General features: G+C 43.1%; 1 protein-coding gene across 3 annotated transcripts in view; it reads right to left on the reverse strand.

Moving 5' to 3' along the window:
* Positions 1–2,372: 2,372 nt before the first annotated feature.
* Positions 2,373–26,973, reverse strand: part of si:ch1073-416d2.4 (coiled-coil domain-containing protein 42 homolog) — a 69,267-nt gene continuing 44,666 nt past the window's right edge. The window contains exons 5-9 of one of the 3 annotated variants that reach the window (XM_059962647.1): positions 19,124–19,206; positions 16,889–17,061; positions 12,742–12,852; positions 5,441–5,551; positions 2,373–4,262 (exon numbers count right to left, since the gene is read on the reverse strand). In XM_059962647.1, the coding sequence (XP_059818630.1) occupies positions 4,056–4,262; positions 5,441–5,551; positions 12,742–12,852; positions 16,889–17,061; positions 19,124–19,206 (685 nt within the window). In that variant the 3' untranslated portion in view covers positions 2,373–4,055. The other 2 variants (XM_059962642.1, XM_059962654.1) reach the window with 2 other exon arrangements.

Consider the following 26,973-nt stretch of genomic DNA (forward strand, 5'->3'; position numbering starts at 1 on the left):
CTCTTCGAGCTGCTCCGACGTTCAAAATCATCATTTGCTTCAGATCTGCTTCCGAAGTGCTCCACACCCCATTGTCTGGGTCATATCCAAGGTCAGTCAAAATAGACTCAGATAAATGTCCAGCTAGTACTGTAAGTGGGGCAACCATAATTGCAAAATGTGACACTACAAATGGCAGTGGACTCAGTATGAGTGATTGTCAGTGAACAATAATTTTTGAGTAATGAAACTAATTTTATCAGATTAAATAGAACTAAGAAATGAATTGAGATCAAATCATCCGAAAAAATGCTTCCTATTTGCAATGATGATACAAGTAGAAAATAATGGCTAATTTTAATTCAATCCATTAAGTTACCACACTGAGATGTTCTCGATGCATTCCTTGTTAATATGGGATTCTCTAGATACTTTTCTTTTGTTTTTGACCCTGCTGAAATACCTTTAACATCATCTCATCAGGAACATCAGGCAATTAGACAGACATCCATTTAGAACAGAGATGGGAGGAACAGAGAGTGGTGAATGTGTGGAATTTGTTGCCACGGGCAGCTGAGGACGCCATCATTGGGTAAATTTAAGGTAGAGGTCGCTAGCTTCTTGATTGATCAAAGCATGAAGAGATAGGAAGAGAAGGCAAAAGAATGGGGTTGAGAGGGAAATGGATCAGCCAAATGGCTGAATTCTGCTCCTATATCTTATGGTCTTGTTATGTTTTGTAACTACAAAGCATTAAATTATCTCAAAGAAAGCGCAGGAGTCTGGGAATACAGGTGCAACTTCCAGCTAGCTTTAAACGAGGCACGTGCATATCACATGGTAGTATGATGACGTATGCAATTAACGTATTGATACATATAACCAGTAATTAATTATTGAAAGAACAGGAATGCTTAATCAACAAATATATATATAGTTAAGATTACTTAACAATTATTGAAATATTAAATACACGACACTCCTCCCTGCTTAGTGATAAACTCCAACACCATAGAGAATGCATTTCAATTATATACACAGGATACTATATAATACAACCACAGTAAATTTTAATTGTCCCATTCAGGCAGAAAGATTTAATTGTTGTTAAGGATTTCTTACTCTTGTGTGATAATGTATTTCTTGACAAGTGAGATCGCTCTGCTTGGCCAGTGTGACTTGTGGCTGTGAAATAATAGGAGTTGACTCTGAGATTGCAGGTAGCGATCCTGACAACTCTCCTCCCTTCCTTTTTCCCTCTCACATTCCTGCTCTCTTTCTCATTCACATTCTTTCTCTCCATCTCTTTCTTCTTCCCTGTGTAGACAGCTTATGTTTGTCTGTCCAACCTGCTCTTTGCATATGCCCTACTTTGTTGCAATTTCCGTAAGCTTCACCTTTAAATTTGCATTTGTTTGGAGAATGTGAGCTCCTGCCACAACTTAACACTACATGTTCGACCAGGTCGATTTCTGTTTAGACTGTACAATTTTTTCACACTCGCTTTCATTTCTGAATGCAACTCAATTGCATCTCTGTCTGCAGTTTCCATGGAAACAGCGATTTCCACTGCTCTTCTACATGTAAGTTGTACTTCAGTTAGGAGTTTTTGAATGCTTTCTTTTAAGATTCCACAAACTAAACAACCTCTTAGTCTATCATTAAGACCATTACTGAACAGGCAATGCTTATATAATTGCTTCAATACAGCCATCTATGCTGAAATGAACTCCCCTTCTTTTTGATTACGCTAATGAAACCTAAAGCACTCTGCAATTAATAATAGCTTTGGTTCTAAGTATTCCTGCATCATTTTTACAATAGTCGGAAAGCTAAATTCTGTTGGTTTAGTTGGAGCAGTCAAACTTTGAAGCAAGCTGTATGCCTTTAAATCTAATGCACTCAGCAAAATTGGAACTCGCTTCTCCCCGACTATTTCATTTGCTTCAAAATACGGTTCCAATAATTCAGTATACATGAGCCAATTACACATCATGTAATCAAACTCATTAATCTTTTCAATGTATCCAGCTATTTTGGATTAAAAAATGATTATCACTCAGAACTCACTATTTATGAACCCATGAATTCTTCTGTTTTTTATTGACTTAAAAAAAAGTCAATCATGTCTTCTCTTGCAAAGACCATTTTTGCACATGCTGGGCTCTTTTTTACTTGCCCGTGCTCTTGCACCTTTTTTAAAATTTTGAACGCCTTGTTCTGCTTCAACGGCTTGGAAGCCCTCTCAGGTTCGTTTTAAAAATACCTCATCACCAATGTTATGGTTTCTAACTTTAAAACATTAAATTAATTCAAACAACATACAGGAGTCCAGGAACTTTGTGTTTACTTTAAGTAAAGCACGTACATATCACATGATAGCATGATGACATATGCAATTAACATATTTTTACATAGAATCAACTATTAACTATTTAAAGAACAAGAATACTAAATCGACCAATAATAAGATTACTCAAACACAACTGAAATATTAAATACACAACAGTGTATCTCCATGTGACAGAAAATGACCACGGTAAAATGTGGTTGTGTTACCTCATGTTTGGTATCAGTCCATGTGGGGACACCATTCAGATTTGATAGAGGCACTAAAGTGAAGAGCATCTTACAAAAAAAACTTACAACCCAGAGGGCGTAGGACGCCATGGAAGTCTAACAACAAGTGTATGTAAATATGAAGTAACAGAGTGCCACCTGGGTGGCAAAACTGTGGGAATGTAAAGACTGCAATGGAAACATTTGTAAAGGACTGAGAGTCATTGAATGATTTATTGTACATAATTTTATTTTTGAATAAAGTATATTTTGATTAAAAAACAGCTAGTGTCACACTATTACAACTCTAGGCATTCTGTTTTCTGTTCTTATTTGTTGATCAGTGTCAAAAGATAAAGTAAATCCACTGTGATTCTGTGTTGGAAAACAATAAAACATGAAAACTTCCAAAGGGGGTAAATACTTTTCATAGGCATTGTAACTCATAATGAATTATTTAAGCAAGTGAATACTTAATCAACAATTATATATACAAGATGACTCAAATATTCCTGAAATATTAAATGCAAAGAATAAGAGGTCAGATTGAGGAATAAAAAAAGGAGGGAAGGAGGAGGGGGAAAATTATCAGAAGGAGAAATTGATGTTCATGCTGCCATTCATTTTCATGATCCATCATTCATCGTTTGCTATTCAATTGTGTTTTTTTCAAATATACACAACTTTGATACAAATAAGGTAACACATACACAGAATTAAATATTACATGACCATTATTTTCCACTCATGAACATGTCAAATATCAGCTCTGTGGTTTTCAAAGAACTATTATTGAAAATCTTAAAGCTGGAGTTCTGCTGCAAGATTTTTATTTGCCTTTTGTGAACAAGAAAGCTGTTTATTGTACCAGTCAGCTTTTGTCATGCCTGAATACATTCACGTAAAGAATCTGCACTGCACCCCTTCCCTTTGCCAATTACTTCTCCCTTAACATTATCAGGTACTTATTTATTTATTTAGCAATACCGCATGGAGACGGCCCTTCTGGCCTTTCGAGCCATGCTGCCTAGCAACCCCACAACGCTGGTTAACCCTAACCTAATCAAAGCTTCAAAGTACATTGATTATCAAAGTATGTATGTAGTATACAGCCCAGAAATTCAACTTCCCCACAGATAGTCACAAACCAAGAAGAACCATGGAACCAACCTGTTCAGAGAAAAACATCAAACCTGCCCCCCTCCCCATGCAAAAAAATCGTGCAAACAGCAACAATAAAAGAGCGAAAACACAGAAGATAAAACACAAAAGTCATATTTCAGTCCAGTTCAGTTCACAGGACAATCTACAATGACCAGTGAACCTACCCGGTACGTCTTTGGATGATGGGAGGAAACCAGAGCACCTGGGGAAAACCCATGCATTCCAAAGGGAGGATGTGCAAACTCCTTACAGACGTACTCAGAATTGGACTCTGGAATGCCCCAAACTGTAATATCATGACACTATCCACTAGCTATCATAGATTAATAGTCCTTGTAGATCAGGGGTAAATATCAGATTCTCTTTGGAATGTATTGACTTTTTAAATTCTTTTGTTGGGATACCATTTTAGTGGAATTTGCGAGAGATGTATTGGTCTGTTGTTTTGCATTATTAGTTACTCCTGGTTTATTCTGAATTTGTTCTGAGGTACTACTGGTTGTTGTTGGATCCATGTGTGATGCCATTTGGGTAATCATTTGCTTTTCCAAGATGAATTCCTGTAATACAAGCAGAGGACATAAATCAGCCCTGAAACATTATTATAAGGATACCTGGTAACGTTCTGTAGGACTGATTATTTCAGATCACAGGGCACCTGGGTAGTGTAGTGGCTAGCACAACGCTACTACAGCTCAGCATGTCAATTCCTACCGTCTGTAAGGGGTTCGTACATCCTCCCCACTGAATGTGTGGATTTCCACTGGGTGCTCCAGTTTCCTCCCACAGTTAGTAGGCTAATCAGTCATTGTAAATTGTCCTGTGATTAGGCCACGGTTCAATCAGGGTTGCTGGCAGTGTGGCTCAAAGGGCCAGAAGTGCCTGTTTCATGCTGTATCTCTAAATTTTTAAAAAACGTCATCTTGTATAAAAACCATCAGGAAGAAGGTACAGGAGTCTCAGCACTCACACCATCAGGTTCAGGAAAAGTTATTATCCCTCAGCCACCAGTCTCTTGAATAAAGGGGATAGCTTCACTCAATTTCACTCACCCCAACACTGAACTAAGACGATTGTCATGGTGGGGTGAATTAGAGTACGGACAGAAGGGCCTTGGATAAGCACATTGCAAGTTGAAAAGCCCAAGGTTCAAAGTAAATTTATTATTAAAAATCACGTATGTCACCATATACTACACTGAGATTCATTTTCTTGTGGGCATTCACAGTAAGCAGAAAGAAACAGAATAGAATCAATGGAAATCCACACACAATAGAGATGAACAAACAACCAGTGTGCAAAAGACAACAAACTGCAAATACAAAGAGACAAGAAAATAATAATAATACTACATAAATAAGCAATAAATATCAAGAAGACGAGTTGTAGAGTCTTTAAAAGTGAGTCCATAGTTTGTGAAGTCAATTCAGTGAAGTGGGGTGGGGCAAGTTGAGTGAAGTTATCCCCTCTGTTCAAGAACCTGTTCTTGAACCTGGGGGTGTGATTCCTAAGGTTCCTGGATCTTCTTCCTGATGCCAGCAGAGAGGTGAACATTCAAACTGTGGAGCAATTTCCTGAAAGGAAGATAAGAACTCATTGGAAATAACAAGGCTAGAAATTAGAGACACAGGAACATCCAAATTAGATGAGTTGAATTCCAAATGGTGATGGCTGACAATGCACAGGGAGAAGAAACAACGTTTATATAGAATAAAAAGTTAAACGTTCTGACCTTTACCATGTTCAGTTTTGTCAGAATCAACATTTCCTCCAATGTCCCGTAATGCTTGACATAGCACTGATCTGCCAGATTGTTAATAGCCAATAGGAGAGCGCCAACCTCTTCACTCTAAGAAACACAAGCACATTTTGAAAACAACCATTAAATGGCAGATGAACATAAAAAGTATTTTGCATCAGTTTTCGCTGTGGAAAACACTAGCCATTTGCCAGATATTCAAGAGTGTCAGGGGATAGAAGTGAATATAGTCGCCATTACTAAGGAAGTTGAAAAGTCGGAAAACAGATAAGTCACTTGGACCAGGTGGACTACACCCCAGGGCTCTGAAGGAGGTAGTTGAAGAGATTGTGGAGGCATGAGTAATGATCTTTCAAGAATCACGAGATTCTGGCATGGTTCCAGAAGACAGAACCTCACTTTTTTTTAATACACATTTCTTTTTTTTGCACGTTTTAAAAATCTATTCAATATACCTATATTGTAATTTATATATTTATTGTTATTATTTTTATTTTATCATCTTTTTCTCTTCTATATTATGCATTGCATTGAACTGCTGCTGCTATGTTAACAAATTTCACATCACAAGCCGGTGATAATAAACCTGATTCTGAGACTGAGACTAGGAATTTGCGTATGTAACTTCACTCTTTAAGAAGGGAGGGAGGCAGAAGAAAGGAATGTATAGGCAAGTTAGTCTGTCTTTAATAGTTGGAAAAATGCTGGAATCCATTATTAAGGACAAGGTTCTGGAGTACTTGGAGGCACATGATCAAATAGGCCAAAGTCAGCATGGTTTTCTGAAGGGGAAATCATTGCCTGGCAAATCTGTTGGAATTTGTTGAGGAAATAACAGGATGGATAGACAGATGAGAGTCAGTGGATGTTGTGTACTTGGATTTTCAGAAGGCCTTTGACAAAGTGCCACACATTAGGCTGCTTAACAAGATAAGGTCCCATGGTATTACAGGAAAGATCCCAGCAGGGATAGAAGATTGGCTAATTGGCAGGAGGTAAAGAGTGGCAATAAACGGGGCCTATTCTGGTTGGCTGCTGGAGACAGGTAGCATTCCACAGGGTTTGATATTGGGACTACTTCTTCTCACATTATATGCCAATGATTTGGATAACAGAATTGATGGTGGCCAGGCTTACAGACAAAATGAAAATAGGTGAAGGGGCAGGTTGTTCTGAGGAAGCAGGAGTCTGTGGAAAGACTTAGACAATGGCAGATGGAATACAGTGTAGGGAAGTGTATGGTCATGCACTTTGGTAGAAGGAATAAAGATATAGATTATTTTTAAAATGGGGAGAAACTTCAAATATCAGAAGCGCAAAGGGTTTTGAGAGTCCTTGTGCAGATCACTCTGAAGGTTAACTTGCAGGCTGAGTCTGGTAAGGAAGGCAAATGCAATGTTAGCACTCATTTTGAGAGAATTAGAATATAAGAGCACGATGTGACAGGTGTAAGTCTGAGGTAGCTTCTTTGACACCTATGTTCTGGTCTTGTCCTCTTTGGGAGAATATTGGAAAGATATTTTAGCCTTAGTATCTTGTAAAAATATCTTGTAAAAATCTTTTTTCTTTGAATCTTTCTCATGGTTAGTTACTAAGAGATTGGGAGGCTTAGATTACACGTTACTCGGAGTCTGTTTACGTATACGTTAACTGTTATTAATGTAATCCTGATCTCTTTGTATCACTACCATTGTTTTGTTTATCTATTTGAAACTTAATAAAAGTGATTGATAAAGAAAAGAATATAAGAGCAAGATGTGATGCTGAGGCTTTATAAGGCATTGCTCAGACCGCACTTAAGAGTATCAGGTCCCTTATCTAAAAAAGATTTGCTGGCATTGGAGAGGGTCCAAAGGAGGTTCTCGAGAATGATTCCAGGCAAGAAAGGCATGAGGAACAATGGATCATTTTCAGGCTGTACCTGCTGGAGTTTAGAAGACTGAAAAGGGATGTCATTGAAACCTATCAAATATTGAACACCCTAAAAATTCTATATCTGAATGCACGAAGTGTCAGAAATAAGGCAGATGAGCTTGAAGCTCAGGTGCGAATGGGTAACTATGATGTTGTTGGGATAACGGACATGGCTGCAGGAAGATCAGACCTGGGAAATTAATGTACAAGGGTATACGTGCTATCGTAGGGACAGAAATGTGGGCAGAGGGGGTGGGGTGGCCCTGTTGGTGAGGAATGAGATTCAGTCCTTTGCAAGGGGGGACATAGGGTCAGGGGAAGTAGAGTCTGTGTGGATAGAACTGAGGAACAGTAAGGGCAAAAGGACCCAAATGGGTGTGGTCTACAGGCCACCAAACAGTAGCATGGATATTGGGTGCAAGTTGAATAGGGAGTTAACATTGGCATGTGGCAAAGGTAATGGCACAGTAGTTATGGGGGATTTCAACATGCAGGCGAACTGGGAGAATCAGGTTGGTGCTGGACCCCAGGATAGGGAGTTTGTAGAGTGCCTACGGGATGCATTCTTGGAACAGCTTATACGAGAGCTGACCAGGGACAAGACTATTCTGGATTTAGTCTTGTGTAATGAACAGGATTTGATAAGTGATCTTGAAGTAAAGGAGCCATTAGGAGGTAGTGACCATAATATGATAAATTTTTATCTGCAATTTGAGAAGGATAAGGGCAGATCGGAGGAGTCAGTGTTGCAGATGAACAGGGGAAACTATGGAGCCATGAGGGAGGAGCTGGCCAAAGTTGACTGGATGGATAGCCTAGCAGAAAAGACAGTGGAACAGCAATGGCAGGTATTCTTGGGAATAATGCGCAAGGTGCAAAATCAGTTCATCCCCCAGAGAAGGAAGGATTCAAAGGGGGGAAAGGGGCCACAGTGGTTGACAAAGGAAGTCAGAGATTGCATAGCATTAAAAAAAAGGAAGTATGACAGAGCTAAGGTGAGTGGGAGGACAGATGATTGGGAAGTTTTTAAGGAACAACAGAACTTAACTAAAAAGACAATATGGGGTGAAAAAATGAGGTACGAACGCAAGCTAGCCAGGAATATAAAGGAGGATAGCAAAAGCTTTTTTAGGTATGTGAAGAGAAAGAAGATAGTTAAGAACAATGTTGGACCCTTGAAGAATGAATTGGGTGAAATTGTTATGGGAAACAGAGAAATGGCAGAAGAATTTAATGAGTACTTTAGATCTGTTTTCACTAAGGAAGACACAAGCAATCTCCCAGATGTATGGTTGGGCCAAGGACATAGGGTAAAAGAGGAAATGAAACAGATTGACATTAGGAAGGAAACGGTGATGAGAAGACTGATGGGACTGAAGGGTGACAAATCCCCAGGTCCAGATGGTTTGCATCCTAGGGTACTAAAGGAGGTGGCCCTGGAAATTGCGGATGCATTGGAGAATTCAGGGTGACTTGGATAGGCTGGGTGAGTGGGTAGATACTTGGCAGATGACGTTTAAAGTGAATAAGTGTGAGGTTATCCACTTTGGGAGTAAGAACAGGAAGGCAGATTATTATCTGAACGGTGTAGAGTTAGGTAAGGGAGAAATACAAAGAGATCTAGGAGTCCTTGTTCATCAGTCACTGAAGGTGAATGAGCAAGTGCAGCAGGCAGTGAAGGCTAATGGAATGTTGGCCTTTATTACAAAGGGAATTGAGTACAAGAGCAAGGAAGTCCTCTTGCATTTGTACAGAGCACTGGTGAGACCACACCTGGAGTATTGTGTACAGTTTTGGTCTCCAGGGTTAAGGAAGGACATCCTGGCTGTAGAGGAAGTGCAGTGTAGATTCACAAGGTTAATTCCTGGGATGTCTGGACTGTCTTACGCAGAGAGGTTAGAGAGACTGGGCTTGTACACGCTGGAATTAAGGAGATTGAGAGGGGATCTGATTGAAACATATAAGATTATTAAGGGATTGGACAAGACAGAGGCAGGAAATATGTTCCAGATGCTGGGAGAGTCCAGTACCAGAGGGCATGGTTTGAGAATAAGGGGTAGGTCATTTAGGACAGAGTTAAGGAAGAACTTCTTCTCCCAGAGAGTTGTGGGGGTCTGGAATGCACTGCCTCGGAAGATAGTGGAGGCCAATTCTCTGGATGCTTTCAAGAAGGAGCTAGATAGGTATCTTATGGATAGGGGAATCAAGGGATATGGGGACAAGGCAGGAACCAGGTATTGATAGTAGTTGATCAGCCATGATCTCAAAATGGCGGTGCAGGCTCAAGGGGCCGAATGGTCTACTTCTGCACCTATTGGCTATTGTCTATTGACAGAGTGGATGTGAAGAGGATTTTTCCTGTAATGGGTGAGTCTAGGACAAGAGGGCAAAGCCTCGAAATAGAGGGACACTCTTTTCAAATAGAGATAAGGAAGAGTTTCTTTAGCCGGAGAGTGGATAACCTGTGGAGGCCAAGTCACTGGATGTATTTAAAGTGGAATTTGATAGGGTCTCGATTAGCCAGGGCATGAAAAGTTGTAGGGAGAAGGTAGGAGAATGGGGTTGAGAGGGATAATAGTTAGTCATGTTGATATGGTACAGCAGACTCGATGGGCCAAATGGCCTAATTATGGTCCTATGTCTAATGGTTAATAGCCAATAGTTACAGCTGGTATGAAGGGTAGAAATGCAGATATGCCCATTAGCTACTAAATCAACCACTGTTTCCTTATGTTCTATGTTCATCAGATCCAGCCCGAAAATCCAGGCTCAGGGCTGATATGTTGGCCTCCTCTTCTGCCACGATGAGGCCATTCTCAATCTGGACGAGCAACACCTCATATTCTGTCTAGACAGCCTCCAACCTGATGGCATGAACACTGATTTCTCTAACTTCCAGTGCTCTTTTTACCTCCTCCTTCCCTCTTCTTCAATTCCCCACTCTTACCTCTTTTCCTCACCTGCCTAAAATCACCCCCCCCTTCTTCGGGTGTCTCTCCTCCTTCCCTTTCTCCCATGGTCCTACCTTCACTAGCCCTTAACCTTCTCCACCTATCTCCTCTCTGTCTTTGACTTCATCTTCCTGCCCCCATCCACCTGGCTTCACCTATCACATTCTAGTTTACCCTCCTTCCTCTCCCCCACCTTCTTATTCCAGCTTCATCCCCTCCCCCCTTCATTTCCAGTCCTGCTGACGAGTTTCAGCCCAAAACATTCTCTGTGTAGTCTCCAATTCAGTTTTGATATTTCACACACCAGCATCCTGTACATCAACCATTCAGAGATCAGTTGCATAAATTTCACCAATACATTTTAACAGGTGAAAATTTTAAGCAAGATCCTCCTGTAATATCTGATGTGCTCTGGATGAATATCTCTCTCTACAGGGATTATCTGAGCTACTGGATATTTCCAGTACTTTGTAAACAATCTTAGCCCTGATCTTGCTGAATCCACTTCTATGGCTGTCATACTATAGTATACATTCACAATCACTATCATGCCCAAAGAGATTACAGAGAGTACAAACTCAAATAATAAAACCCATTCAGATGAAAGGAAAGAGGAAAGTAGTTTAAAAAAAGAGACAACATATGAAGAGAGGATGCAGAGATGGGTAACAGTCAGAATTAGGGAAGGGAGTTAAAGAGGCCTTCATAATCAGTGTATTGAGCAGAGGAGATGAGATGTTATGTTGAAGTTGTATCAGATATTAATGAGGCCTAATTTAGAGTATTGTGTGCAGTTTTGGTCACCTACCTACAGAAAAGATATAAATAAGGTTGAAAGAGTACAGAGAAAATTTACAAGGATGTTGTCAATACTGGAGGACCTGAGTTATAAGGAAAGATTGAATAGGTTAGGACTTTATTCTTTGAAATGTAGGAAACTGAGGGGAGTTTTGATAGAGGTATACAAAATTATGAGGGTTAGAGATAGGGTAAATGCAAGCAGATTTTTTCCACTGTGGTTGGGAAGGACTACAACTAGAGGTCATGGGTTAAGGGTGAAAGGTGTGAAGTTTAAGGGGAACATGAAGGAAAACTTCTTCACTCAGAGGGCAGTGAGAGTGTGGAATGAAAGCCAGCACAAGTGGTCCACGTGAGCTCAGTTTCAACATTTAAGAGAAGTGCAGGTCGATTGGAGTTTGCAGCTTAAAAGATTTTGCCACGGACATGATGGGCCAAATGGCCTGCCTCTGTGCTGTACTTTTCTGTGACTCTAGGAAATTCTACTGACTGTGGAGATTAACACAGTGCGCATTCCCTTTCACAGTAATGTGAGGAAAATGGAAGGATAGGGTCTTTGTGTCGTTCAGTTGACAATTTGATGACTAATTATTTGGTTCGGCACAACATTGTGATCTTAAGGGCCTGTCCCTGTGCAGTACAGGCCTATGACCTAGCTGAAGTAAATACTCCATGCATAAATTAGATTTGAAAACACCAGACGACAAATATTTTCAGAAGTATTGCTTCTTCAGAAATTTTTCTGTTTATGGTAGGTTGCTTGAAGCTGAACACAAATATAATTTCAGACTACTTATATGACATAGGAATTTGGAGAAACAAGAAATTTACTTTTACAGTATTGAATACAATGTGTTTAATTGCATAATGGTACTGATGTTTTGCAATAGTTCAACTAAGCTAAATATGTTCTGTTGATAATTTTCATTTGTACTTAGTGTCTAAGGTCTCTTGCTTAAGTTTTCAACAATAATCAGTCAGCATTGATGGATTCCAGTTGCCCTGATAACTTTCACCATGCTCGTCACTGACAGCACCAAGATTTGCAGGGGAAGTCTAAATGGGAATGCAGAAAATGAGTCATTAGTGATATGTTGCACTGCATGGTTTTGTATGCTTGAAGAATGTTGTCAACCAGATGCACGTAGTTTGGTGCTCTGCAGTTGCCAAGAAATTTTTCAACAACATCCTTGAATCCATTTCATGTGATTTTCTCCAGTCCCTGTAAAACTTCTTCAAACTGATTGTCAGTGATGACCTGTTTGATTTGTGGACCAACAAAAATGCCTTCCTTAATCTTGGCATCAGTTATTCTGACTTGGATTATGAATTGAAATAACAATTATGTGATTTCAAAAAATGCTGCATGATAGGGAAATTTCATGGCAATTTTCATGATCAGCAGTCCAAAATTTATAAGATACACAGAAAAGTATTCAGGAAGAAAAATCTTTCTTGTCCAGTGAAATTATATAACAAGATGTAACTATGTATTGTTAATATCTTTTATAAACGACACTAATACCTTGTAATTACCAACCGAGTTTATGGCATTACTAAAAAGTACATCCATCTTGATCATTTAAAAAAATTCTCCTTAATCGTTTTACAAGTTACCTGGTGGATGAGGTTGCCTCTGTGCAGATTTAATATCTGTTCCATCCGTTTGTTCTTCTCCTTTTTGTCATCATATTCCATTTGGAGCTGTGAAAGCTGGCTAGTCATCATCTGTTTGGAAACAAAGACCCAAAAAAGGACTCAATTCTGAACGAAAATAAGTGAATTGTCCTTGCAAAGTATAAACACAAGCGTTTCTGCAAATGCTGTAAGTCCAGAGCAACACCCACAAAATGCCGGAGGAACCCAGCAGGTCTGGCAGCGTTCGTGGAAGCGTTTCCAGCTGAGACCCTTCATTAGGGCTGGAAAGGAAAGGGGAAGAAGCCATAATAAAAAGGTGGGAAGGTGGGGAGGTGGTGAAGGATGACAAGCTAGAAAGTGATAGGTGAAGCCAGGTGGGTGGGAAAGTTAAAGAGCTGGAGAAGAAGGAATCCGATAGGAGAGGAGAGTAGACCATGGGAAAAAGGAAAGGAGGAAGGGACCCAGGGGGAGGTGACAGGCAAGAGAAGAGTTAAGAGGCCAGAGAGGGGAAATGAGGAAGAGGGAGGAATGTGGAAATTGGAGACTACTCAGACGGAATATGAGACATTGTCCCTCCAACCTGACAGTGGCCTCAAGTCAGAAGCAGAGACCACGGACTGACACAAATGGGGATTGGAATTGAAATGGTTGGCTACTGGGAAATTCCACTGCTCCAGTCCTGAAGACGGGTCTGGCCCTGAAAACTCAATAGGTTATTACTTTCCATTGATGCTTCCTGACCTGCTGAGTTCCTCCAGCATTTTGTGTGTTATTGCCTGACCTGCTGAGTTCCTCCAGCATTTTGCGTGTGTTACTCTGCATTGTATAAGACTGGTGGTTAATAGTCCTCAGCAATGTGCCAGAAGCTGAGGTCACAGTATCTGTTGAGCCGAGGAACACAGCCAGCTTTCAAACCAGAAAGTCATAGCATTCCTGCTGTCTGAGCTAGTTCATTCATTCAATCATGAAGGACACAATGTTCATAACATGACTGTTGCAGAAATGGACCCAAATATTGACACAGCTGAGCTGTGTTAGCAGTTCAGAAGCAGGCCATGTTACTCAATGGGACTTTGCCTTAACTGTGTGGTGGTGTCCATGTCACCCTCCTCCCACTTCCCCACTTTATCCAGGCCTTTCAATGGAGTTTCCAACTCTGCCATCGTACTTGTTCTAGTCTCCTTCTTGATACAGGACAGCCATTCTTCAGAATTGTAGCACACTCAACTGTTCAGCTGTCCCTACCACAGAAGGAGTATAGTGATATTGGGGAAGGTATAGAAAATTTAGTACAATGCATGCTAACAGGGGCTTCAAGGACCTGCAGCCAGGTGCACCTCACACAGATGTAGTTCCCTGGGACACTCTGGGTCTCCTGGGTCTGCAACATCTGGCATGAAGAACACACAATGGCCATTTAAACTGCACTAAGTGCCCCTGACAGAGTAAGAAAAAAAGGGAAGCTTACAGAAACTTACCTGGCAACTTACCCAGAGCCAACACCTCTTTTGAACTGAAGCCCCCTTTGGGCCAAAGCCTGACACTCCCACTCTCACCACTGGCCCACTCCAACAATGGCCGCTCCACGTGTCCCTTCTGTACTTTTAATTACTCCTCTCTGCACTGCTCCTGCCGCTGTGGGCTGGAATGAAGATGAACGCCCGTGAAGCTCTCCTTTTAAACAAGTGCCTTCTCACTGTGCACTACTCCTGCCACTGATCAGGCTGCTGGAATGACACTGGATGCCTGCAAAGCTCTCCTTTTAAATGAGTGTCTCTCCTTTTGAACGAGTCCCACCAACCCATGGGGAACCTCCTTGCCACGTGTTGCTCCTGCCGCTGATCGGGCCACCAGGATGACACTGAATTCTTGCGAAGCTCCTGTTTTAAGTGAACACCACTATCCTGTGAGAAACCTCCTTGCCACGTGCTGCTCCTGCCGCTGATCGGGCCACCAGGATGACAACGAATGTCCGAGAAGCTCTCTTTTTAAATGAGTGTTGCTGACCTGTGAGAACCCTCCTCGCTGTGTGCTGTTCCTGCCGCTGATCGGGCCACCAGAATGATCGTTTCTACTGGCAGGAGAAGGGGAAAAGGCAGGTGACTGGCACCTTAAAACCAGTCACTTCCAGGAGATGGGGCTCATCAGTCATTGTCAGCAACTCTTTCTGGAGAAGGAACACTCATACCCACACATAGGGAAGGCTTTAGAAGTAAACACCAAGGACAAATCTGGAGTCGGAGTCCATAAAGCTGTCCTAGGTTGAGTTTAATGCTGATTGACAACTCCAGTGATGCCACTGCTGCCAAATTGTCTTTGATTCATCAGCTGCATGGAGGGGGAGCCTGCTGTATGGGCAACCGCTTGCTCTCCATATCGTACTGCCCTGGCTTGTGTACAGCTAGGACACAAGATCCATGGTCAACCCTGATCACCCGAGGGCTAGTTACTACAACTAGAAGCAGAAGGTAATACCAGCTGGCAATGTTTGAAAGGAGCCGCAGCCCTTTCATACAGAAGCTAAAATGATCAAAAGTGTGTAGGTAGATTGGGAAAAGCTATGACACCCGGAGGAGATCCAAAGTCAGTTCCTATAATGTAAGTCAGTCTAGTAGGGGGTTCCAGTGAAACTAATTTTCACTGGATATCTTATCTCTTCCTCCCTGACCAGGAAGAATTGAGATAAAAAGCTGAGATGCATTCAGGGGATACCAGCAAAACACTGGAGAGAGCAAGAAACAGGTATTCAATAGACACCCACAAAATGCTGGAGGAACTCAGCAGGCCAGGCAGCTTCTATGGAAAAGAGTAAACAGTCGACGTTTCAGGCCGACCCTCCATCAGGACTGAAGAAGGGTCTCAGCCCGAAACATTGACTGTACTCTTTTCCATAGATGCTCCCTGGTCTACAGAGCTCCTCCACCATTTTGTGTGTGTTGCTTCGGATTTCCAGCATCTGCTGATTTTCTCATGTTTGAGATATTTAATAGTACTGTACTTGGAGATTAAAACCACTGGAAAAGATAGGCAAGGTTTCATTCACTCCCCGTAGAAAAGAGAAGACTGAAGCAAAACAAACCAGAAGTGCTGGAAACACTCATTAGCTCAGACAGCACCTGTGGGAAGAGAAACTGTTCTGAGATTCTCTGTCAGGACGAGGAGAGATAACCGGAAACTCAGGCTCAGCCTGGCAGACTCAGGGTCCTTTGCAAAATGGGTTTTGTAGACTAAGGTATGAGCAATTGTGGTACTGCAGAAGCAGATCTTACTGTGATTTTGTTCCTCCTGACTCATCACTTTGTAAATTCTAAGGGATGGAGAATGAGATTGCAAAAACTGTAAATGGTGGAAATTGAAAATAAAATCTGAAAAATCATATGCAGGCCATAAACACCAAAGGGGAAAAGACTACCTGACCCTAAAGAACCACTGGCTGACTTTGTTTTCTGATATTAAATGGCCCAATAAGCATTTCCAGTTCAAAAGATAATTAGCAGGTCAGCTTTTTTGAAATACACTCCTAAACTGTAGAATTCAGTACCTAAAGCTATAAGGGATGCAGACTCGTTTGACAGTTCAATTATTTTAAATTACCCAATTATTTAACCTTGCTTTTAACCAACATCTTTTTGTCTTTTATTTTCATGTTTGCACTTTATCCCATTATAAAGGTCTTTGAACTACATTGTCTGTATGGAAAGTGCTCTATAAATAAGCTATTATTATTATTAAATACAGCTAATATTATGGCATCATTGGATGTATACAAAATATGGGCAAATTCTTGGTCTCCCTTTATCCTCACGTTTGTGAACAGACATAAAGTAGCTTCTCACAGCAGAAAGAACACTTAGTCACTGCATGGCACTGTTACAAATTCGTCTGTCGGGGTAGGAGTTAATTTCCAGCATCCTCCTTAAGGAATTCCTACGTTCTCCCTGTAACTGCATGGGTTTCCTCCAGATGCTCCGGTTTCCTCTGAATTTCCAGTCAGTAGGTTAATTATAAATTGTCCTGTGATTAGGTTAGGGTCCTGTAATGGTTTTCTGGGTGGCGTAGTTCGTTGGGCTGGAAGGGCCTGCTCGGTGCTGTATCTCTACAATTAAATCAATAGATGCTGTCATACCAGTTTCGAGGTGTCGTATTCTTGGCGCAACGTTTCAAAGTTGTGCTGTTGCTGTTCCAGCTCATCGGACAACCTGCTCAGATTATTCACCAACATCTCGTTGGTGGATCGCAGTGTTTCATATTTTTCAATGACACACATCACCAGAGATTCTGCACTATCCTCCAGGTAATCTGCAACGTAAAGCAAGATTAAAATAAATACTGCAATCACCCACTATAATGTTGAAAAACAAGCTGGCAGTTAGAATAATTCCCTCTGTGTGTTTAATATCGGTGCAATATGTCATGAAATTTGTTGTTTTGCAGCAGCTTTACATTGCAGTACATAAGAATAAAAACTAGAAATTACAGTAAGTATCTATATCTATATGTGTGTTTCTTAAATTAAATTAAACAAGTAGTGTATAAAGAGCAACATTGAGTGAGTTAGTTTACAGGCTTGATCGTCCATTTAGAAATCTGATGGTAGAGCAGAAGAAGCTGTTCCTGAATTGTTCACTGTGTGTCTTCAGGCTCCTGTACCTTCTCCTTAACAGTAGCAATGAGAAGAGGGCATGTTCTGGGCGATGGGGGTCCTCAATGATGGATGCTGCCTTTTTGAGGCATCACCGTTTGAATATATCCTCAATGCTGGTGTGTGTGTGTGTGTGTGCGTGCGTGCGTGCGTGTGTGTGTGTGTGTGTGTGTGTGTGTGCGCATGGTAATGAAGGGAATGGAATACATGGACAGACTTTGACAGAGTGCATGTGGAGAGGATGTTTCCCATAAGACAGAGCCTCAGAACACAGAGACATCCATTTAAAACAGAGACGAGCAGGAACTTCTTTAGCCAGAGGGGTGGTGAATCTGTAGAATTCATTGCCACAGAAGCTGTGAAGACCAAGTAATATTTAAAGCAGAGGTTGATAGGTTCTTTATTAGTCAGGGTGTCAAAGGTTTCAGTGAGAAGGAGGAGAATGGGGTTGACAAGGGCAATATAGCAAGCATGAGGGGATGGCAGTGCAGACTTGATTGTTTGAATGACTTAACTCTGCTCCCATCTCTTACCTTTTACAATATGCCTTAAAACCAGATTTCTCTTTGTTAAAGGCACCAATCATCCTCTGGTTGTTGTGTTTTTATGATAGGTAATGCTTAACATTTTTATTTTAAAAACATATTGTTCCAATCATTGATCTATCAATGCCCCATGGACTATCAGAACTCCCAAAGAACTTCAATATACTGGATTTGATTATATTGTGATCTACAAGAATATGAAAAAGGTATGCGTGGAAGTTGCAGTAAAGCAAGGGTTAACAGACACCATCCAGGTAAATTTAGTCTACAGATAGAGTGCAGACAGCCCAGGCAAGAAAGGTCTTTGAAAATCCTGGCTTCCCCTTGCACACCAGGGTGAGAAAGAGAGGACGCAATGCTGTAAACTGGGCGAGGAATGGACCCCAAGCAGGGGTCCAAGGCCAGGAGGTACCCCGAGGAGAGGAGATGAGGATAGATGTGTTTGGTTGACCACTTCAGGTGGTCCTGAACTGCGAATCGAGGAGTTCGGAGGGAATTGGTGGCCAGAAGACTTCAGTAATTGAGCTCCAACGGTTGTGCATGAAGTGGTTTGGACTTTGATAAGTTTGGCGCCTTTTCTGTATTTTCTTATCCTTCATGTATACTGTATCATTATTAATCACATTTATAGTAATCTTTATAAATTGTAATCATTTAATCGCATATGGTGAACTGTCTGTTTTTGGGCGAGGCGGGGACATCACACAGCATCCACACCAGCTGATTACCCAGTTTGGCGGGGCCGAAGGCTGCTCCCCCTAGATGAGAACGAGCTGAGCGAGCCTGAGGCGACCCAGGGGGGTGCATGTGGTTCAGTGGCAAAGAATGGCACACAGTGAATCAGAATCTTTCCCTGTCATAGTTTGAGCTGGCAATGATGGAACCCAAGTGCAGAGGAAAGACAGGCTCCCATGAAGGGTCCATACATAAGAATTCCAACAGAACTCCACGGCCTAACTGAGTGACACTGTGAGACGAAACGTTCTCAAAACTAGAACCCCATTCTAAACGCTAAGGAACTGCCTCTAAATAGTACAGGCGATGTGGAATCACCAGATCTACCAAAATAAACTTAAATGGGGTAAACATTTAAAGATACTAGTTTGAACCATAGAAATTTTATTTCAGTTAAACTTCTTAAGTTCGGTTTTTAAACTGAAAATCCTGTACTCACTTTCTGGTAATTTGTCAATAACATTCAGGAGGTAGTCTTCATACATCTTGTAGTTTGACACCTTTCTCTGTAGTTTCTGTTGCCTGTGGATGGCAAGAAAAGTGACTAACATTTTGTTCAGATAGAAAAAAAATTGCTGTTGAATGTTAATTAAAAACAGTGTTAATTATAAACCATAAAACTGTAAGACATAGAAGCAGAATTAGGCCATTCATCCCATCGAGTCTGCTCTGCCATTCCATCATGGCTGATCCCAGATCCAACTCACCTGCCTTCTTGCCATATCCTCTGATGCTCTGACCGATCAGGAAATGATCAACTTCTGCCTTAGGTATACTCACGGACTTGCCTCCACTGCAGTCTCTCTGGCGTGTTCTGAAGGGTCACCCCTCAATTCAGGCTGTGCCCTAGGGTTCTGGATACCCTCATCACAGGAAACATTCTCTCTTCATCCACCCTATCTAGTCCTTTCAATATTCGATAGCTTTCCCCCCAACTCCCACATTCTTCTAAATTCCAGTGAGTACAGGCCCAAAGCTGCCAAACGTTCCTCATATGTTAACCCCTTCATTCCTAGAACCATCCTCGTGAACCTCCTCTGGACTCTCGCCAATGACAACACATCCTTTCTGAGATATGGTTCCCAAAACTGTTGACAACACTTCATGTATGGCCTGACTAGTGTCTTATGAAGCCTCAGCATTATCTCCTTGCTTTTATATTCTATTCCCCTTGAAATAAATGCCAACAATGCATTTGCCTTCTTTATCACAGACTCGACCTATAAATTAACCTTCTGGGAGTCTTGCTCGAAGACTCCTAAATCCCTCTGCACCTCTGATGTTTGAACCTTCTCCCCATTTAGTTAACAGTACACACTGTTGTTCCTTTTACCATAGTGCATTATTATACATTTCCCAACACTGTATTCCATCTGCCACTTCTTTGCCCCTTCTTCCAATTTGTCTAAGTTCTGCTACAATTGCATTTCTTCCTCAGCACCACTTACCCCTCCACCAACTGCAAACTTTGCCACAAAGCCATCAACTCCATGATCTAAATCATTGACAAACAATGTGAAAAGTATGGTCCCAATACTGACCCCTGAGGAGCCCCACTAGTCACTGGCAGCCAACCAGAAAAGGTCCTTTATTCCCACTCGCTGCCTCCAGCCTGTCAGCCAGTATCTTTCCTGTAATGCCATAGGATTTTATCTTGTTAAGCAGCTTCACGTGCAGCATCTTATCAAATGCCTTCTGAAGATCCAGGTAAATGGCATATTCTGCCTCTCCCTTGTCCACTCTGTTACTTTCTCAAGGAACTCTAACAGAATTGTCAAGATTTCCTTTTACAGAAACCATGCTGACTTTGACTTATTTTATCATCAGTCTGCAAGTACCCCGAAACCTCATCCTTAATAATAGACTCCAACAACTTCCCAATCAATGAGGTTAGGCTAACTGGCCTATTCTTTTGCCTTCCTTCCCTCTTACAGAGTGAAGCGACATTTGCAATCTTCCAATCCTCTGGGACCATACCAAAATCAAATGGTTCTTGAAAGATCATGACCAATGCATCTGTTATCTCTTCAGCAACCTCTCTCAGGACTCTGGGATGTAGTCCATCTGGTCCAGGTGACTTATCCTCCTTAAGTTATTCCTTTCATCCTCATGATGTCATTATAACCCAGCCAATGACAATACTAAATGTGCCGATGTTGAGGTGTGACCACTTGGAGAGGTCAAACTCTGACATCACAAGGCCACTGTGACATCATAATGAGATGCAACTTCAGGGCAGGATTTAAACTCTGATCACCTGGAGACCACAGGCAGAGCAGGCAGGGATGTAGTCCAAGGATCAGGATGCTGAATCTAAGGAAAAGGCCCTTCATCCTTAGATTCGACTGACTTTCCTGAATTTAATCTACTACATTGAAACTCTGAAGAGAAGAGAGACTGAACGGAACAACAGCTGGAGACGTCCAACGGGGAAGGAAGAATCCTACACCAGATGCACAGATTCCCCGACAGAAAGAACTTCAGCAACAGTGAGACAAAGTACCGATTCCTTTCATTCCTTCAGGGGTAATGTTCAGAATGATTACCTTTGGGAGGGATGATAGATTAGTTGCTGGGATTTAGGAAGGGGGGCTCAGTACTGGGTAAATATGGGTAATTACTGCTTGGGGCCCACTGTGTTTATTGATCCTGATTGCTAAGGAGCTGCTCCCAGTATCAACAAAGGCCCTCAGTGTGTCAGACACACCCCTCGTGCCTGTCTGAAGATGGTACCCAATGTCTAACTACAGACTGGGAAGCCTATAGCCTTTAATACTGAGGCAGTGTTTCACCCTATTCTGAATCGAGAAGTATAAACGTCTTGTTGTTTGTCGTGTGTTTTTAACAAGTTGCAAGAGAATGTAGGTCGAATAATTAGTGGGTTTGTGGATGACACCAAAACTGGTGTGTGGTGGAAGTGAGGGTTTTCTAAGTTTATAATGAGATGGAGACCAAGGAATGGGAAGTGGGCCGAGGAATGGTAGGTGGAACTTAACTGGGGCGAGTGTGATGTGATAGATTTTGGAAAGTTAAACCAATGCAGAACCAAGAGTAAATGACAGGGCCGAGGGAGAGTTGTAGAACAGAGAGACCGAGGGGTACAAGTAATGAACTCCCTGAAAGTGGGGACATAGGTAGACAGGACAGTGAAGAAGTATGCACAGGTTCTCACGCTGTGTAAATCTGTGTCTCCAAGTGTAAAGGGTCCTGTCATTGTCTAGTTTTAAGCTGGTGAGTTTAACCCTTTCTTCTTCCAGAGGGACAAGAGCATCAAAAGTGTGCAATCTGTGTGAGTGGCCAGTTTTAGAACAGATCCTGACTGTAATCGAACCGATGCTCCTCAGGTCAGGTACTCTGTGTCCCATCCAACTCTCTGTACTAACGACAGCCACTACTGTTCCCCTCCATGGATCAACTGGGTCATGGAAACGGTGTGAAACCACCTCTCTCACCTCAGGACTATTTCCATCCCGTCCATCCTGGGGTCAGAGTGTCCATCCTTCCACCTCTGAATATGTTTTTATGTTGATTTATTTCTGATTTCTGTGTGGTGCTGGATGTTTGTCATCCTGACCAGTTCTGCCTGAAGTTGTTTGGTATGATTGTTTCTCAGTGAAATTTGACAATGGGTTTCCCCCCGGCTTGGACCTTCACGTCCCCCCATTGGCACCAGGAATTGACCCTGATCCAGCTCTAGGCTCAGCTTGGCATTGCTCGGAGTGACCGCTCTGGCACTGGACAGGGCCCAGTCCCTGCGGTCAATTCTGGCCAATGTCGGCAGGGGACTCTATCTTGGCACTGAGGCAAACGGAGTCTCCGAGGATTCTTCAGTTGTTCCACCCAATCGTGCAGAGCGCGAGGGGCAGGTCAGGGCCGCTCGCCAACCAGTCTCTGTCTTCCCAGGCCCCACCATCAGGTAAACCCCAGTACACATTGGCACTGAGGCTTCCCAGAACAGAGGAAGGGTCCTTGGCTGGCACCAGCTGGCTCTGAGGAGTCTCTGCCCACTGGTACCAGAATCAGGCTGGATCCCCCAAGAGCCAACAGCTACCGTTGGTGTCCCTCACCGAGTGCTCACATCGTGCTTTCTGATAGCACCAACCCAGCATCACGACCCTGGTCTCCAGTTGGCACCAACTCATTTGGAGGTCCACCCTCTTGGACTGCAGCCCACTCAGGGGCTCCCATGTTGTGGGTTAGTTAGCCTGTGGGGAGAGCAGTCACTGCTCTCGATTTGCCCTTTATTTAACTCCCCCCTCCCAATGGGGACCCACCCACAGCTGCTCTCCACACTTCCTTTGGGGGTATCTGGGTTCCTAGGGCTAGCACACCCAGGGAGGGTATATGGGCCCCAGTGTCACCTCCCCCTCGTGGCAGGTGCTCACTGTAAGGGTAGAATTCCTTCGGCCCCTATACGTAAGTGAGTTCGGAGCTGGACAGCCACCCTCATCCCTGTTCCTAGGGATTCCCTCTTACCTTCCCTCCCTGCTGGTTCATCCGAAGGAAGCTTTTCAGGCGTCCCCATTCTCCAGAAGCCCAGTAGGAGCCCGAGTCGGTCATGACCACCAGTTGTTTCGGCTGATGTACCAAACACAAGCGTGATACAAGCCTGGAACTGAAGGTCTGGAAGTCCCTCCATGTGTCCTCCCAATCTGGCAGGTGAGTGGAGGCAGCAACAGGTGTAGGAGAGAGGTCCACCTTCCGAGAGTGCAGTAGGCTGTGGGAGATTCAGTGATGGAGCAAAGTCTCTTGTCCTATCCATCTGATGTCACCATTGCACCTGCCCTTCCACCTTTGACCTCCACTAGGACTTGTACCAAAAGAAGAGGATTCAAGCAACATTGAGCAGTTTCGTATCATCTCGCTGCTCACTGTTGAAGGGAAGATCTTCAAGATTGTGGCCCAACGTTTAACTGAGTTCCTCTTGAAGAATGGATACATACACACCTCAGTACAGAAGGGGGGAGTCCCAGGAGTACCTGGATGCCTAGAGCACACAGGAGTGGTGACCCAGCTGATCCGAGAGGCAGGGGAAACCTTGCAGCACTCTGGCGAGACCTAACCAACACCTATGGATCCATCCCACACAAGCTCATTGAAACAGCACTGACAAGACACCATGTTTCAGAGATGATCCAAAACCTCATTCTGGACTATTACAGTCACTTCAGGTTGAGAGTCTCCTCGGGGTCACTAACATCTGCCTGGCGTCAACTGGAGAAGGGTATAAAGCACTGGCTGCACAATCTCAGTGTCGCTCTTCTCATTGACCATGAACATGATTGTCAAGTCAGTGGAGGCGGAATGTAGAGGCCCCATGTCTAGATCTGGCACTCGGCAGCCCCCCCCCCCCATAAGAACATTCATGGAAGACCTGACGGTGATGGCAACATCTGTCCCTGGGTGCAGATGGCTCTTTCAAGGGCTGGAACGGCTCATCTCATGGGAAAGGATGAGCTTTAAACCAGCCAACTCCAGGTCTCTGGTCCTGAACAGTTCTGCTTTACCCTGGGAGGGATCCAGATTCCAATGGTGACAGAAAAACCGGTCAAGAGCCTGGGCAGGATCTTCGACAGTTTCCTGAAGGACACAGTGACACTTCAACAAACCAGGAGCGACTTGATAACCTGGCTCACTGCGATTGACAAATCGGGGCTTCCAGGAAAATTCAAAGCCTGGATGTAGCTACACAGAGTCCTGCCAAGGCTACTCTGGCCCCTTCTAGTCTACGAGGTGCCAATGTCGACGGTGAAGGCTCTAGAGAAGACCATCAGTCAGTTTCCCGGAGGTGGTTGGGGCTCCCCCGGACCTTAAGCAGCATTGCCCTGTCTGGGCATTCCACCAGCTGTGGCTCCCCATCAGCGGAATTCAAAGTCACTCGAGCCAGGGATGGTGTGATATACCGAGACACTTCGGCAGGAAGGAAGTGGCAGGCACAGGGAGCTGGCGACAGAGCAGAGGCAGGGCTGTGGCACAACATTTCGGTGGGCACTGTGGTGGTGGGGTGGGCAGGACTGGGCTGTTTTCCCAAACCGTGCTACAACAAAACCCACGGAAAGGAGAAGCGTCAACTGGTTCAGGACGAGGTACGAGCAGAAGCGGAGGAAGAACGATATAGCAAGATGGTCGGCACGTACATTCTCTCAACCCCGGCCAAACTGCACAGGTGGGGCATGGCAAACACTCCAGCATGCCAGCTGTGCCAGAAGAGGGGCACTTTGGAGCATATCCTCAGTTGCTGCCTGAAGGCCGTGGGGGAAGGATGATACCACTGGCACCATGACCAAGTCCTAAGGTCTATGGAAGATGCGATCAGCACAGCGATTCAAGACAGCAAAAATCAGCACACTCCCATACAGTCCATCACCTTTATTAGAGCGAGGGAAAAGGCTCAGCATTGGCCTCGCTCCTCGGGAGGGCTTCTTGCCACTCACGAGACTGGCAACTCCAAGTCGACCTAGGGAGGCAACTCAAGTTCCCAGAGATCATCTCAGCCCGGACATGGTGTTAATACGGAGTCTACAAAGCAAGTGGTCCTGCTGGAACTTACTGTCCCCTGGGAAAACCGGATTGAAGGAATTGGTGATGCTGGCTGGTTTTCCATGATACCATAAGGCCCTCTTCATTATTGCTGGAGACTTCAACCAGGCCAAATGCTAGAGTGAATTACCAAAATACCACCAGCACATCTCGTGTCCCAAAATCCAGGGGCCCAAAATCACTTTCACCACAGTTGCCCAACCTCCAGGTTCAAAGTTGAAAGTTCAAAGTAAATTTATTATCAAAGTACTGTACAGATCTGTAACCATATACTTCCCTGAGGTGCATTTTCTTGTGGGCATTCACAATAAATACAAAGAAACACAATAGAATCAATAAAAATAGGGGGCTTCAGTTCAAGAAACCCTTAGAAGACAGTGATCATAATGGGATTGAATTCTCCCTGCAGTTTGAGAGGGAGAGGCTAAAGTCAGATGTATCAGTACTAGAGAGAAGTAAAGGGAATTACAGAGGCATGAGAGAGGAGTTTGCCAAAGTTGACTGGAAGGGAACACTAGCAGGGATGACGGCAGAACAGCAATGGCTGGAGTTTTTGGCAGCAATGTGAAAGGTGTTGTTGAGATAGTTTCTAAAGAAGAAGCACTCTGAAGGCAGGATGACACAACTGAACCATGGCTGACAAGGGAAGTCAAAGCCAACATACCAGCCAAAGAGAGGACATATAATAGATCAAATATTAGTGGGAGGTTCGAGGATTGGAAGCTAATAAAAACAACAGAAGGCAACTAAAAATGTCATTAAATAAGGAAGATTTGGGAATACAAAAGTAAGCTGACCAATAATATTAAAGAAAATACCAAAGGTTCCTTCAGATATATAAAGTGTAAAACAGAGGCGAGAGTGGATATTGGAATGCTGGAGAATGATGCTGGAGAGGTAGTAATGGGGGACAAGGAGATGGTGGAAGGACTGAATAATAATTTTGCATCAGTCTTCACTGTGGAAGAGACACAGTTTGAGAGTATCAGGAGGCAGAAGTGAGTGCAGCTAAAGAAAAGTGACTGGGAAACTGAAAAGTCTGACAGTAGATAAGTCACCAGACCCAAAGTTCAGAAAGAGGTGGCTGAGGAGATCTGGGGCATTAGAAATTACCTTTCAATGATCTCTAGATTCTGGAAAGGTTCTGCAAGACTGGAAATTTGTAAATGCCATTTCACATTTCAAGAAGGGAAAGAGGCAGAAGAAAGCAAATTTTAGGCCAGTTAATCTGCAAAGATGTGGGAGTCAATTGTTAACCATGTGGTTTCAAGGTATCTGGGGCACATGATAAAATAGGCTGAAGTTAACATGGTTTCTTTAAGGAAACTTTTTTCCTGAGAAATCAGTTGGAAATCTTTAAAGAAATGACAAGCAGAATAGAGAAAGGAGAATCGGTTGGTGTTGTGTACTTGGATTTTCAGAAGGCCTTTGGCAAGATGCCACACATGAGGCTGCTGACATGGTTAAAGCAGTGACCGATTGGCGGGAGGCAAAGAGTGGGAATAAAGGGAACCTTTTCTGATTTGCTGCTGGTGACCAGTGGTGTTCCACAGGGGTCTGTGTTGGGATCATTTCCTTTTTGGAATACGGAATTGAAAGCTTTGTGGACAATACAATATGAAGATAGATGGAGGAGCAGGTAGTTTTGAGGAAGCACAGAGGCTACAGAAGGACTTGGATAGATTAGGAGAAAGGACAAAGTGGTGGCAGGGTTGGGAAGTGTATGATTATGCACTTTGGTAGAAGGAA

The sequence above is a fragment of the Hypanus sabinus genome, chromosome 2, assembly GCF_030144855.1.
Source record: "Hypanus sabinus isolate sHypSab1 chromosome 2, sHypSab1.hap1, whole genome shotgun sequence".
Classification (NCBI taxonomy): domain Eukaryota; kingdom Metazoa; phylum Chordata; class Chondrichthyes; order Myliobatiformes; family Dasyatidae; genus Hypanus; species Hypanus sabinus.